Below are 15989 nucleotides of genomic sequence, written 5' to 3' on the forward strand. Positions count from 1 at the left end.
TTGTTGGCTTTTTTGTGATTTCCAGCCATGTACGTCTATTCAATGCTTCAGTGAATTTACATTATGTAGTAGCGGCAAATAGATCAGTTTGGGCGATTCTTTTTTCCATCCTTTCCCCCCTTCCAACTTGGTATAGCTCAAGTTTCAGCTAACAGGAAACACTTAAGAAAACACAAATCCTTTACCTGAGAGCTGACCCCCATCACATCTTGGGATAGGAAAGATGCATCAGAGTCCTTTGGAGAAATGTGTCTCCTCCAGCAATCCTCTAGTAGAAACTTTCGATTTAAAGACACTTCTTATCCTGCAAAGGATTCCCTGGATCTATCTAGAGTTAGATAAAAGGATCTAGATAGAGTTAGAAGGAAGAACCATACAAAGTTATTTGCTTTTACAAGAGTTTATTTAGTAATTGTTCCAAGAACTTAGATGACCTATATTTTAAATAATGAGGTTAGTACAAAGAGGTTTGCAACATGTGCTAACACTCAGAAGCTGGACAAGATCTGGAACACCGGGGTTATGCAGGTAAATAACAGGTGCTGTTGCAAAGAGCTTACAGTTTGAAAGATAACAAGTAACAGGCAAGTGAGATAAACTATTGAGTTTAGGGAGGAAAATAGGTTAACAAAAATAAATAGCATCCTTTATCCTGAACTCTAATGAATACAGATTGCAGCAAGTTCCTTAGAAGTGCCCTTTTCCAGGTCTGTCTCAGTGAATTCTTTATTCATATATATATATATACTTTTCAGATAATATTACTGGCTTCAGCTTCTGTGCATGTGCTTTTAGCTGACTATCAGTTTTGATGTATTTAAGATTATAAAAGGAATCAGAAAAATCACAGAAAAAGAAAATTGTCTAAATTATTTTAGCTACTTTGATTACATTACTCACCCACCCAACCCCCCAAAAAAAAGTTCTGAAGAGAAAGTGTATTAAGCCAGCTTAATTACTCTTTAGATCTTGCTAGAAATCACAACATAAAAATAATAGGCTGCACTCATCCTGAGGGCATATGTTCAACCTAATATTAATGTTTAGATATGCTCCCAAAGGAACAGGTTTTGTTTCTTCAAAGAAATGTTGTGGTGCACATTGTACACCTCTGGGCCATGTCCTGTAAGCAATTAGCTTTTCCAGCATGACAGCTGTGAATTAAGAAGTGACGTGGAGAGATAATATTTCCGGATAGAGCAGATGCAAAGCAGAGTGCCCATGCTCATCCTGATATCAAACACATGCTATGCTCCTTTGGTACTGGCCCAGAACTTTGGAAAAAATCACAACATGTTCTGTTTGCAGATTAAAATGTTTTCTGAGGCTGAACTTTGAGAACGTGCAGCCTGATAGGTAAGCATTTTCTGGCATTAGTATCATTGAGGTAAAGGTACCTCTTTTCTGTTTAGCCCAGTACAGTGTAGTAACAAATTCATGTCACAAGATGGTGCTTCAAACCAGCTGTAATGGCATCTCCACACATGCACGGCTTGGCTTTTGGTTTTGTTTTTTAAATAGGAGCAGCAATTTCATAGCATAATTAAAATTTATTTAAAAAAAATACACAGTATCCAATTAATTAGATTAATGATGATGAAGGATTTATGGAATGAAATTATAAGAATGTATTTTCCTGAATACATTCACACGAAGGAGACATATAAAGATAAAGCAATTTAAAAGCATTTGCGGTGAACAATGGATGGGCCAGCTTCATCATATTCCTGTTTGCTGATCCACATCTGCTGGAAAGTAGACAGGGAGGCAAGAATAGAACCTCCAATCCAGACAGAATACTTGCGTTCAGGAGGAGCAATGATCTGTTTAAAAAATAAAAGCATTAATTACGATTGTCTACTGTGAACAAAATGCATTTTTTATACAAAATTAGTAAAGCAGTGATACATGATATTAACAAAAATACTGCATATATGTGCTAATGTCATCACTGGCATTATATCTAGCCTTTGCTGCAAGCAGTAAAGTTAACAATTTGTTATATAAGTGTATACTTTCAATTTCTCTTCCTGAGTCAGACTCCACATTAACCTCTATCCCTGATGTATACTCACTGCCTCATATGAGAAAAGAGAGATAATTGCTCTGGAAACAAATAATGATAGTTCAGGAGGACTTGGAAAAACAAGAAGGAGGAAAGATTGGTTTGTCAGGGTCTCCTTCTTTTTTGAACTTGTAGGCCAAAGACAAAGCCAGCATTTCTCTCTCCCATGTCCATCAGATAAAAAGGACTGAAAAAATATCACATACAGCCCCAGAGGAAAATTTATGCTGCTGGGTCCACGGTATTCTTCTTTGGCCATGTTAGGGCAGTTGGCAGAATTCATCATGAACACAGAAATGAGAGATAAGAGGACTCTTCTTCCAGCACCAAAGTTACCAGGTGGTGATTATTTGCTAAACAGTCCACATGTGATTCAAAATATGTTAAAAGCACTTACTTTGTAAAGTGTCACTATTTCACTAGATCTTTAAGGACTTTGTAAATGCCAGCTTATATAGTCCACAAATTATTCCACCCTACATACCTTGATCTTCATAGTGCTAGGAGCCAAAGCAGTTATTTCCTTCTGCATCCTGTCTGCAATACCCGGGTACATTGTAGTGCCTCCAGACAGCACATTGTTGGCATAAAGATCCTTTCTGATGTCTATGTCACATTTCATGATGCTGTTGTAAGTGGTTTCGTGAATGCCAGCAGACTCCATGCCTGGGGAAGGTACAGAACAACACTGAGGAAGCAGCTCTGTACAGAGACTTAAAATTGTTAACATAGAACATGAACTTTAGCATCTCTTTAGAAGATATCAGTCTTCAGAGCTTTGGAAATCTGGAAAGTCATTCTGCAGTTGCCTAAATTATTTGCTTAAGAGTTCCTCGGTGTACAGCTCTCCTCTCCCCCTTACACACACATCTCCTCCTTAAAAAGAAAGCTGGGGGTGTGGAATAGTAAAGTTTCCACTTGGCTTTTGCAGGCAATCTCAATTGTACTAAGAACTCCTTATATGGTCTTGGAATAACTTGTTTTCTTTTTTCTTTTTAAATTAAGTTAGCTTAGACACAGAACAGTCAAAATATGTCCTAATACCTCTAGGTATGCAACTACGTTATGTTTGAGCTGAAATTCTGCCGATTGGCAGAACTGACATTGGATTTCTGTGTGACCTAGTTGCAAATCTGCCTTCATGGATGTTGATTAGCATGGCATTGCCTTGGCTTTGCTCTGAAAATGCGATGAACCATGGATACTGGATGTTGAACAGTCTTTTGGAAAAATAAAAGTAGGTCTTCCTGCCTGCCTTCCCCTGCCACCACTCCTCACTCCTGGCAACCACATTCAAACATTCAAAATGGCACAGGTCCAATGCCAGAAGCCAGGAATAAACATTGTGGGTTTATTTTGGGAAAGCATTTTGCCTAATTGTTTGACATGAGGTTCTTCCCACCACATTAATAGTACTGTTCTGAAAGATTATTTTATAATAGATTCTAGGACAGCTTGTGTATAGGTCTGAGTGAGTTAGTAATGGAACACAGTCAAAAAAAAATAGGGACTTGTTATTTATGTGCAGTTTACCAAGGCAGAACAGTCATTCAACTTACCAATGAAAGATGGCTGGAAGAGGGTCTCTGGGCAGCGGAAGCGTTCGTTCCCAATGGTGATCACCTGACCATCAGGAAGCTCATAGCTTTTTTCCAGAGAGGAGGAAGATGCAGCAGTGGCCATCTCATTTTCAAAGTCCAGGGCCACGTAACACAGCTTCTCCTTGATGTCACGGACAATTTCACGTTCCGCTGTCAAGAGGATTCAGTCTTTACAATGGCATTAAGGAAGGACCCAGACATACTGACAGGTTGTTCCCTTTCATCCTCCAACACCCTCCCCATATTTTAAACAAATCATTGCTAGTCTTGCAAGAGACTTTCATGTTGAATCCTTCTTGTGCCTGTTTAACTGCAGGACCACTGCTAGTCCTTCTAAGGCCAGTAGAAACATTGCACTCTCCTTCTCAGTCAGCAGCATGTCCTTACCAGTGGTCACAAAGGAGTATCCACGCTCTGTCAGGATTTTCATGAGGTAGTCTGTCAGGTCACGGCCCGCCAGGTCCAGACGCATGATGGCGTGTGGCAGGGCATAGCCTTCGTAAATTGGCACGTTGTGGGTGACACCATCCCCGGAGTCAAGCACGATCCCTTTGAGAAGATAACACGATTCATTCCCAGGCCCTCACCAACACACGTAACTATTTCTATGTCGCACTCCCCAGAGGCCTACCTGTGGTACGTCCAGAGGCATAGAGGGACAGAACAGCTTGAATAGCTACGTACATGGCTGGCACATTAAATGTCTCAAACATAATCTGAAATGCAATGAAAATAATTGTCTTAATACTGGGGGGGTTTAGCTTAGTTGAAGCAATTGACTGAAAGAGAGGTAGAATACAAGATTTTCATATTTCTCAATGGTTTTACAAGGTTTTACAAGGAAGTAAAACACAAAATCTAAATCCAAAAATATTTATCCAGTAAGGTATCTCCCTGTATTTGGCCTATATCTTTAAGGTATTTAATATAGACACATGCTCATATTAAAGATAATTTTGTAATAGGCCTGGGCATAAAAATAGATTAAGATGACATGAAACTTGGACAGACCAAAGTATTCATATGTGAAGTGGATACACTGATTTTCTAAAGTAAATGTAATAATATGTAAATAAAACAGGTGGTCACTATGCACTTTCCATCTTCCATAACAAAGGGAGAGAGACTGCTGGACAACATGACTAACTGAAATGATGAAGGTCACATCCTGTTGAACTGCAAAGTTGGATTATCCCATAGCTTTAGTGTGAGCTCACCTGGGTCATTTTCTCACGGTTGGCTTTGGGATTCAGTGGTGCTTCAGTCAGCAGAGTCGGATGTTCTTCAGGTGCAACCCGGAGCTCATTGTAGAAAGAGTGATGCCAGATCTGAGGATAATGGAAGAAGCCAAAGGAAAGAAACACCATCATCCAGCAGGTCAGGATCACTTCCAGACAGGAATTGGGCTCCAGCACTTTGCTTACAGCCCTAGATACAGACTAGTGATGTTTCTCATGCAGTTGTTCTTACTGCCTTCATAGAGATTACCAGAATAAGTGTAGAAAGAAAAGCACTATCCTCAAGTTTTATTGCCAGTAATATATGATTTACTCTACAAGCTGTAAAAATGTGAGGCCAAGTGGATTGCAATGAGGAGGCTAAGACACCAATAAGAAGTAAACCAACCAGAAACTTTAATCTAAAGGCCAAGAAGTTTTTGCTAAGCTTGTTTTCAAGCTGGTGGTGATTAGGGATCAGTTAATATGTTTGGATCTAAAAGACTTTGCTTTCAAGTAAAATCTACAGTACTGAGACTCCACACATTTACAGTGTGTTGCGATGTCCTCACTGTTCCAAATAGCTCCATTTTCACAGAACAACATTAAATGGAGATACCATTTTAGAATCACTGAAATTATATTATCTGTACAAATTATGACTATACACATAGTTCTGGAAGCCTTTCATCCAAATACTGTCTCTGAAATGGATGCATTGCACTGCAATATTGCTAATCGTTCAAACATTAAAAAGTGCATGTATAAACAGTGCCCTTCACATAAGAATCACATACACACTTTGCATTTTTGCAGAAACAGACACCTTCTTAATTTCCATTTTCTTACTAGCAAATTGACATATTCCTTTTCTTTCTTTTCTCTTCTCTCTTCCCTCTCCTTACCTTGCCACCCCCCCTCTCCCCCCAGTAATCAGCAAAGATCAGATGGGAGTAAAAGAACTCCCAATGACTATTTTGATGGACTTCTAGTGATACTCAAGCTTTAGATGCAAGTTAAGCTTGGCTGTTAACAAGCTTCTCATTAAACCACACTGGATAGCATGACACTTTCATCTAAAATTTAGTGGGGAAATATTTGGTTCAAGTAGTTTTGCTTACTAGTGATACACATCAACTTTTCAAAACTGAAATACCTTCTCCATGTCATCCCAGTTTGTAATGATGCCATGTTCTATGGGGTATTTCAAGGTCAGGATTCCTCTCTTGCTTTGAGCCTCATCACCTACGTAGCTGTCTTTTTGACCCATACCAACCATCACACCCTATAAAATAATACAAATTGAGTTAGTCCCTCAGGGAGAAGTGTCACAAAGTAGACAAAACATTACCTGTGAAATAAATCCAGTTGCCAGTTATGCTAGTTACAACATACTTCACAAATACCAACAAATGCAGAATTATTCGTAGCTCTTAAATTGCCAATATTAAATGTTTAGTTCACTTAAATCCCTGGAGTTCATGTTTGCACTACAGTTTAAGTAAACAGAACAAGTACAATATTAAATACATCAAGATAAAGTGGAAAAATAAAGTTGTTTTAATACTTGTTATTATTTAGGGATGAAATGTCTGCTAAATTATAATAAAGTGGAGTAAAAGCAGAAAGTGATATTGTGCCATCTAAGGGTCAAGATGGAGCGATACACACTTTATATTTCCCAAAGCTTAAGTTTCAACATTTTTTAATCCTCTTTTTGAACACCATAATATTGTAATTAGAGAAAGACAATTTAAATCTAATGGTACAGGCTTTTTTATATGTATTTTCATGGATCCTGTAGTCCTAGCTTCTATACTGACAGGCAGATATTTCTCCCGTCCTGAAGAACTTAAAATGCATTTGCTGGGTATATAAAGTGCCACATCTTACAACCAGCTTGTTTCTTTCCACCAGGGCCTTAGGTGACGTAGAAGCAAAAAGGTGGATCTGCTAATTATGTGAATTAGTTTGTTGTGGCCTAGCCAAGCCGCTCTAGTTCATGCTAATGATGATCCATCTCATAAACTCCCTATATTTAACAGCTCAGATAATAAATGTATTTTGCAAACTATTAAAATATAGTGGAATGCATCATATACTCAAATGTAAACCTTGAAGCTAAAGAAACTCAACCCTAGGCAGGTGCCCATTTGTGATACAACTAAATGAATAAACTCAGGAAGGTTAGTAGGAAGCTGACTAAAAACTTCTTCCTCCTTTAGTTTTCCACATATTACCTATCATTAGCTTTAAGGGCAGTCAAAATTTCCAGATATTTCTCTGTTGGGTTTACTTGGGGTTTGGGTTGGTTTTTTGGGTTTTTTTGGGTTTTGTTGTGTTTTTTTTTAAACCTGTATTTTAAGCTGTATTCACCAAGTTTTCTGGTTGATTCAAAATTAAGGGGCACAGAAAAGGTGGTATAGGAGGGAGAGAAAAATTTTAGAAGGATTCCTTTCATAAGGCAAGAAACTTGCTTTGACTCAGGTGAATGCACTGCTGGACTTATTTTGCCTGGAAATACTGTGTTACACAGATCACCCCAGGCTGGACTAGCTCCAGACATAGGAAATGGTGAAGAGCTGGGGTCAGGACAGCAAAGCCTTCTACAAGTCCAGTAAGGAATAATCAATGTTGTTCATCACCTGGTGCCTCGGACGACCCACAATGGAGGGGAAAACTGCTCTTGGAGCGTCATCCCCGGCAAAGCCAGCTTTACAGAGTCCTGACCCATTGTCACACACAAGGGCAGTGCTGTCTTCTTCCTCACACATCTTCTATGTCAGTGTCCTCTGGCCCTCCAGACAGAAAACAGCCCTATGAGAACAGCAGAGAAGAATTAAAACAAAACCAAAAAACGTACTCAGGTATCAGATCCCCCCTGAAGACAGAGATGGCTGCATGAAAGCAGCAGCACAGCAAGGAGGGGCAAGGCCCCGGTCTGGCAATCAAGGGCTGCTGGGCTATCCGAGGGAATGGGCTTCCTTTTGAAAGCGTGAGAGGTTTCAACCATGTCTGCCAAGGGGCTTTGTGCACTAGGCATTATCCAGGGAATTCCAGAGGAGACTTCCAGCCCTGCAGCATGGGCAGAGAGATCAAGGAGCAGCAAATGTTTATCTAAATTTGGTCACAGAAATCCATGGCTAGGGGTGGGAGATAAAAGACAGAACTGGACTGACAGCTGCAAAAACAAAGATCCATTTGCATTGGATTCAGCACAACTTCCTCCACTTTTCTATCACCCTGATAAAATCCTGACATGGAAAACTGTCAAAGGTAAGAGCACTTCATCTTTCCCTTTTAGTCCTGTGCTTCCCAACAGCTAAGCACATGAAATACTATGCATGTACCAGGGGTGTTTTCCAGAGGCAGATATTAACCCACTGGGTGAAGATGGCCAATTAAGTTTTTGTTGAACCTTTTAAAAAAGAAGAAATGTTCTAAATCAAAAAGGAAAAAAAAAAAACAAAAAACAAACCAAGCATTTTTCAGTCCTCCCCTAATCACTTAGAAAAAAACCACCACTTTTAAAACGAAGCCAGAGACAGTATGTATTTTTAAAACAGGCCATTTCATATGCTCTATCATCATTTCAAAGCAGCTAATAAACTACATTTGTAGAGTGACAGAGCAATTTATGTTGGCTCCTTGACTCAGTAAAAAGAAACTGTTTTCTTCCTCTGGCAATAGGAAGATAATATGGGTAATAAAAATACTTCAAAGGCTTTGTATTAAAGTCAATTACAGAAACAAGCACTGAATAGCAGGACTCAAGAAGAACTATTTGCTTGCAATTTATAGTGTGTTAGGGAATCACTTGGCTCACTCTGAGCCTGGGCTTCCATGCAGAATTCAACAAATTGCAATGTGTTAACAGCTAAAGGAGACAGCTGTCATCCATGGACCAGCTGGCTCCACATGCAGTCAAAACCTTCTGCCACAGGAATACTGGAAACGCAGGACAAAGTGGAAATGCAGTCAGCAAGAGCCATGGCCAATGGGCAAGGGAGTCCACAATCTGTTCATCCTCTACCTGGATGGAACAAGCATGGACAGTTCTTCCAAATGCTTCGAGATCCTCTGCTTCTGCCCAGGCAGCCACCAGACATGGCTGCAACCCCACTCCTGCAGGATGAGTGGCCAGAATTCCCAGGAGAAGACACGGATAAGAAATCCTAAGTTTGTGTACTCCAGATATTTTATCATTACAATTGGGAAAGTAGGTTGCAATTTCTTCATTTATTAAATTCCTGGGGAACCAGGCTCTTTACATTCAAATATTTACTGAATGGAGTACAAGAGTTATCTAACATGAATGAACAGACTGGTTTGGACAAACCATTTCCTAATTAGGAAATAGGCTTTTCAACCATCTGTTTTTGGAACTGAGTTCGAGGTCAGGGGGTTTGTTCAAACCAATGTAGCTAACGCAATGCCAAAAATCACTGGGGGGAGGGGAAAGAAGGGGGCAGGAAAGGCTACATTTCTGAGCCTAGTGGACTCTAAATGAAAACCATATTTAGTAATAAAGCACAAAAAGCTGAAAATCAGACAGAGGGCTCTGCTGCCAACCAGCGAGTTACAGCTCAGGACTGCTGTGGCATGCAGTAGCAACATTTAAGAGCAGCAAATGTCACTGAGTACTGTGGAAGACAGGACATATTTCTCCCAAGCAATCAATAGTCTCTAGTCTCTTCTCCTTGCCTTACTTCTAAATATAATCAATCACTTCACCAATCTCCACAACAAGCTATTAAAGAGAACTCCACCTCCACAAGAAGTCTGTGTGTGTTTCTTAATGTTTGGCATTTTACAGAACAGTAGTTTCGTATACACAGAGACAAGGATGAATACACACACATCCTCATTTTATCCTATTAGACACTGCTAATTTGCACACTTCCAGCTCTTCTTGCAGTCACATTTCCCAAAACAGTCATGTACGTTACACTGGGTTAACAGCACTGAAGCAAATCTGCTTAGAAACACGACTGCATACCCCTTCAGGAACTTTGTTCTGTCACAGACTAACACCCCAAGGTCACACGAGTTCATTTAAACCTGAACATAGCTGTAATTCCAGCTGTGGCATTACACAAACCATTTCTTTATACAATTACTAAAGTGCTGGTAGAATCAGCAAAATTATTAGGTAGAACTTTTCTGACCCTTTCAGAAGTGCTATAAAGTCAACTCAGTACAGATACTACAAGTATTTTATCAATTCAATTCTAATAAGTAAGTTTGCTTAAGCAAACTACAGCACAGCAGTACATCCTCCTGAATAGCTTCCATTTGACATTATTTAATTGAAGTCCTCCAGCAATCTGTAAATCATACTATTGGTTCCGTGCCACTTACCCTGACAGTGCTTGGCTGGGGATAGCTGCTCTGGGATGGTGCACTCTGAAAGCTCTGAGGTTATATAGCCCCTTCAGCTCTTCTCCTCCCACTAGCCTCCCAAACAAGGAGCAGAGACAGACAGAGACAGAGCTGAAGTCTTTAACAAAACCATATAGGGACCTTAATACAAAAACTCTAATCTGGGTGGCCACAGGCCCTGGGTCTCTTCCACTGCATTCCAGTGTAGAGCTCATGAAACAGGAGGAGACTTTCAGCTGTGTAATCTAAACACTTTAAAACTTCAGGAGAGTTGCTAAAATACAGAGTCAGAGCATGCCCACAATAGACATCTTCTGGCAGGAGGATCATGTGTTCAAACAGGAGAGGTCCAGGACTCCACAGTAACATCCAAGAGGCAGAATGAGAAATTGGAAGAGCAGTCATTTATAACAGGGAAGGTGTTTTCAAAGAAACACTTTCCTGTCCTTAAAGATTTTGACAAAAACAATGAAAATATTTCTGGCCAGCTAAACAGCTTCTCAGTTTTTCTACAAAGTCTCTTTAAAAGCTTGGCATTTTGCTTGTATATAAATATTGCCCATAGGCTTAAAGGTAGTAAGAAAAGTACCTGCTGTTGTTTATGGTTCACAGAGAAGTCTTTGAAGGTTGTGAAAAAGTTCAGTTAAAAGATTATTATGATCCCCTCTGGATTATGATGGGTTAGAATCCATTCTGTTTCTCAGTCAGCTTGTTTTTCAACCCTGTGACCTGCAGGCAAAATATGCCCTAGTGCTACTTCACTGAAGGCCACAAGTCTGGACTGCCATAAACTCACGTCTCAAACTGTTTGTAGTAAAGTAGTTGAATTTTATAACCCCAGCTAGCTTTTCCATTGAACATATTTTTAGCAAATAAAGGAATGGTTCTCCCTGTACAAGTTATTTTTATCACAGGTCTCAATTTTTACAGCTGTAGCCAACTGTTCTCTGGACAGGCTAATTCTAGTGTAGCAGCTCTTTCATAGCCAACATTTTGTCATTAAGTTTTTACAAAATACCAGAAACAGCATCTCTTAACTCCAACGCTAAACCTTACAAATTTAAAACTGGTCCAAGCACACAAGCCAAGAAAGATGTGAAAATCCAAGTGAGATCCTTGCTTTGTGAGTCTTGTTGCAAGGGAGAGGCATCGTGCGTTTGCTTACGGAGTGCTTGCTGCCTAATTGAGCAGCCTTAATACGAGAAAATCTCCCACAAAACCACAGTGAAAGTTTTTCTGATGTGAAAATTTAAGGAATAAGCTAGTAGTACAGATAGCAGATAGACAGAATTATGGATTGAAGACCAAAAGGAATTTAACTTTTAAGGAAAGGAACTTTGAAGGAATGTAACTGCCTTGGAGGGTCAGAAACAGAAGCTACCAAATGTTGAAACATGAGCCATGCAAAAGCTATTTATTATTTCACTGCTAGCATTGGGGCAAAAGATAAAGATTTAAAAAAAAAAAGTAGAAAAAGAAAAAAAGGAAAAAAAATTTAAAAACTCAAACCACCAAGGTAAGCAACCTAAAAGAGAGGATCTAAACAGGCCCTTTTTTGCATATCTCCAACTGACACTCAAAGGACAGCCAAAACCAAATTCTTTGTTTTCAAATAACACTCAATAACACAGCTGAGAAACTTGTATACATCATATAGAACATATGGTATTAGATAGGGAACTTTGGTCAAGGGGAAGAATTTCACACAGCATAACCCTTCAATGCAGTATCATGTCTGATTTTGATAAAAACATCAATTACCTTCTAGATTAGAAGAAACACAATGTTTTCAGAAACATCATCAACTACTACTCCTTGGAAATACCAAGACTGGGACAAAGATTCAAAAGAATCCAAACTTTTTGCCTTACTGAGCAGAAGTTTACACTCCCAAAAAAGCTTACTAGTGATGATGCTATAGCATATACAGCATATATGAGATTGCAGAGCCAAGTAAACAACCCTTCAGTAGAACTGATACATCATTCACACTGCATCTCAGCATAACTAGAAATATCAGCAACAGTTTTCTACAAGAGGCCTCTGTGAACATTAAGGAAAGAGTGGCTGTGCAGATACCATAGACTTGTACCTCTATTGAGCTTCATCACGACACCTATAAACTTAGCCTGGTGCACACCACAATTCCTGTTGGTGGTAATGATGGCAGCAGCAGCACCTTGGCTGCTTTGAGGAATGGTTTTTTGGGTGGGGATCACACATCACCTTACCTGTCATGGGCACCAAAGATGTAGGAGTCCTAGTTTTCAGGGTGCTCATGAAAAAGACACAGCTGACACAGTCTCACTCAGAGCAGGTAGTTGTTGATATGGTGACACAGAGTAAACACCAGTTGTTTGGAAGGACCTGCTGTATGAAGAACATTTGTTAGAGACAGACATAGGCAGGCTAGAAGGAAGAAGTAAGCCAGAGGCTTGACTAAGCAGTAGTGATGGATACACAGAAACAGCAAAGGAAAAATGTAGAAATGCTGCCCAGCCATGCCTCCAGCACACAGTGAAGAGCAGTGCTCAGCAGGCAGCATGTCTCTGCAGTGTGATGTTATGGAAAGTGCTGGGGCAGGAAGGAAGCAGGCAAACAGGTGAACTATGCAAGGAAATTAGGTCAGTCCAGCTCGAGGGACATTATAGAATGAAAGTATTCCTTTCTTTTCGGTGAGTCCATGCTGAAGTTACGGTCACACAGTTATTACTAGACATAAAAGTACATCAGTAGTTTACACCTTTTTTGTCAGCAACTTAGGTTATTGTCAGAAGGGGGGGCTGGGAAGGGGAGAATGTACTTGGCATGAGATATGAATAATAACCTAAAGAGAACTGAACAGAACAAGTCTTCTGAGAATCAAACCTAAATGCTGGGGATCAAAACTCTGAACTCTCCTCTGCAGCTATAGACACAAAAGAGCTTAGCCCAAATATATATATATGTGTATGTATGTGTATTACATATGTGTGTGTGTATATATATATAAAGTAGATGGGTTTTGTTTGTTTCTTTCTTTCTTCAAGAAAAAGAACACAACACCATTCCTGAAAGTAGTTTACCTTTTCCTCTGGAGGCTACTTCCATCACCAGTTTCTGCTGCCTATCTTTCAGTCCTTATGCCACTCATTTGTATAGAAATCATAGAGCACAATTGCCTGGTCTGTCTATATCCCAAGGTTTCCATTATTTCTTTGTATCCATAGCCAAAACCTATGTTTTTCATTAGCTTCCCCTCAGAACTTTGTTTTTCCATACTAAACCCTTTCACAGTCTCTATCACAGGAGTATGTCTGGAGTGCAATGAGAGAAAGAAAAACAAGAGGAAAAAGTAATTTTGCCTCTCTCTTAATACCCTTTTCCCTGATCTCTTTATAGAGACACTAGCAAAGCTCCAATGCACATTGGGAACTTCCCTATTGATTTCAAGCATCTTTCAATATATCAGTGGAAACTCTTAGCTACATCTTCCTTAAGTTCTTTCTTTTTCAGTAACTTGTGCCCAAAGTGTACTTGGGACTCCACAGCAGCTGTGCAGCCACCATGCCTGGGAAAAGGGTTCCAGCTGGCCTGAAGAATGCCAGCTCAGAGGCCCCACACCAGTGAGTAGATGCCATACTTTTTTGGTAAAGGAGGACAGAAGCTGCAGGCTTATCCCAACTGCTATAGAAGACTGTGAATAAAGTAAACCCTTTGCTTTACTTTATAAGGGAAAACAACTTCTGAGATGCGTGTGGAGACCTTCCTGCCTGCATCCAATTGGCTGTTTAGGAATGAGGCTCTGCTAAATATGTATCTGGCTCCTTTTTATTTGGGGATTCCTTTCATCTTCGTAACATTAGCAGAATCTCTAAATGTTTTGGTTTGTCTGGCTTCAGGCCCTCTATCTCATTGATAGGCTTCACACTTCCCCACCCCACCCACTCACACACAGCCTCATTTTGAGAAAGACAGGAATAAATAAGCTTTAGGGAGCAGAAAGTTGCTCTAATAATCTGATTCATTGCAGCTGTCACACAGTATGCATCTGTAAAGTGTCAGATTAACCATAAACTGTCAGACCCATAGATTAGCTTTCTCTGATTGTCAGGCTCTTGCACTGGTGTCTCTCTAAGAACTAAGCCAACCTACAAAGTTTAGAAAATAGTTTTGCCACTGCTGTTCAAGAGCTAACGGAGCCAGTGTTTGCCTCCTGGGCCTCTTGAGCACGGTGATGAAGAATGTTAATTCACAACCTTCCTTCATCTTGACAAGGTATCTTCCTCCATGGTAATGCAGTAGTTATCCTTCATTCAAAATCAAAGGAACACGTTCAAAGTAAAAATGAGATAATGGCTCTCTCCTCATTCCTTCTTAGATAAATAAACAGAACATAAGTATATGCCCTGCTGGGTCAGGCTGATATCCATATAGCTCACTATCCTGTCTCTGAGATTTCCTGATACCAGTTCTCAGGAAAGAAATAGGACTTCTACAGTGGTATTTTTTTTCCTATAGCCTTTCTCCTTTCATATATGCAACAGAAGGATTTCTTGAGACAGGAGTTTGTACTCATGTCCTCATGCATAATAGATGCAGATTTTTCCACCATAAATTTGCATAATTTTAAACACATAGTTTTGAAAGCCCTTGATGATTTTTTATTTTCTTTTTTTTTTGGTAGATATAAGCTCTATATTTTGTCTGCAAGGCATCACCCATAGTTCACACTCCAGCTGGTGTAGACTTGCCTAATATTAGAAAGAAAACCTCAAATATATCAGAAGCATAGTCAAAGGAACACTGTCTGTACCAAGAGCTGCAAATCCACCAGAGATCACGGATAAGCCCTCAGGCCACTGGCCAAGGCCAAGCTCTGCCCCACTGTGCAAACTATCAGCAGCACCTCAGTAGCTTGTTCACAGTTCATGATGACATATCTGTCTGAAATTACATTGTAGAGAAGGGTTCACAATAATGTTACATTGGCACATCTCCCAAGAGTTACAGGAGAACAGATTCCCCTAGAGTATTATCAGAACCTCTTCAGTAACATGCTGTCTAAATTTGTCAAAATGTAAATGAAATCTTCCCACTGTGGAAGACAAGTCCTGTACTTCTAAGGAAGTCAGACCTACACTACATGTGCGTGGGACAGGCAGAGCACAGGGGTCCTTCCTCCACAATGACTTCCAAGCTCCCCAGCCAACATATTCCCAGACTGACAGCAACAAGGAGGCCAATTCCCACTACATTTTTGTAAGTGGTTTTCCTGTTATTATTTCACCAAGAGCAAAGTTTCAAGGTGAGCTTGCACAATATAAGAAATCAGATGGTTCCCATGAGAGAAATTTGCTGGAAGCGAGTTTCATGGAGCTATTACAGATCAAACCTGTGGGCTCTGCATGCCTAGCTATATCACAAAGCCTCACAAACTCAATGCCTGTATCAGCCAATTTGGCTGGCCCTCCAGCAAACCATAAGGAAAAGGACCTCTACAAATTCATCTCTTTCACTGGCGAATTTAATAATTTGCCGGAGTGCCAGAGTTTCACTTTTTGTAGTCAACACATTTTCTTTGCCCCTAGGCTCTGGATTATGACAAACTGCAGAGTTACTCTCACCACAAATGTCACCAAGCCAGTACCTGCCTCTCCCAAGCGTTCATCTCTGGTCTCCAGCCCCTTTTTGCTGGCACCTGGGTTGGAGCACTCGGAGCAGTTAGGTGTCGCTGCTGGGCAG

The 15989-nt window shown here is 40.1% G+C and overlaps 1 protein-coding gene across 1 annotated transcript; it reads right to left on the reverse strand.

Moving 5' to 3' along the window:
* Positions 1-381: 381 nt before the first annotated feature.
* ACTA2 (actin alpha 2, smooth muscle) lies at positions 382-10363 on the reverse strand. Its single transcript, XM_064662844.1, has 9 exons — positions 10245-10363; positions 7529-7700; positions 6040-6168; positions 4884-4994; positions 4298-4382; positions 4054-4215; positions 3625-3816; positions 2550-2731; positions 382-1823 (listed from the first exon to the last, which is right to left on the reverse strand). Exons 2-9 carry the CDS (start codon positions 7655-7657, stop codon positions 1680-1682), a joined length of 1134 nt encoding a protein of 377 aa, XP_064518914.1. The 5' UTR covers positions 7658-7700; positions 10245-10363; the 3' UTR covers positions 382-1679.
* Positions 10364-15989: the final 5626 nt, after the last annotated feature.

This window comes from Pseudopipra pipra, chromosome 8 (genome assembly GCF_036250125.1).
Source record: "Pseudopipra pipra isolate bDixPip1 chromosome 8, bDixPip1.hap1, whole genome shotgun sequence".
Lineage (NCBI taxonomy): Eukaryota > Metazoa > Chordata > Aves > Passeriformes > Pipridae > Pseudopipra > Pseudopipra pipra.

What these genes read in the sequence shown, in the direction of transcription:
- ACTA2 (XM_064662844.1), bottom strand. Translation starts at nt 7,657, where the DNA reads ATGTGTGAGGAAGAAGACAGCACTGCCCTTGTGTGTGACAATGGGTCA. An exon ending in TGGGTCGTCCGAGGCACCAG is followed by an intron (nt 6,169 to 7,528) that starts GTGATGAACAAC and finishes ATTATTTTATAG; the next exon opens with GGTGTGATGGTTGGTATGGG. An exon ending in TGCCTCTGGACGTACCACAG is followed by an intron (nt 4,216 to 4,297) that starts GTAGGCCTCTGG and finishes ATCTTCTCAAAG; the next exon opens with GGATCGTGCTTGACTCCGGG.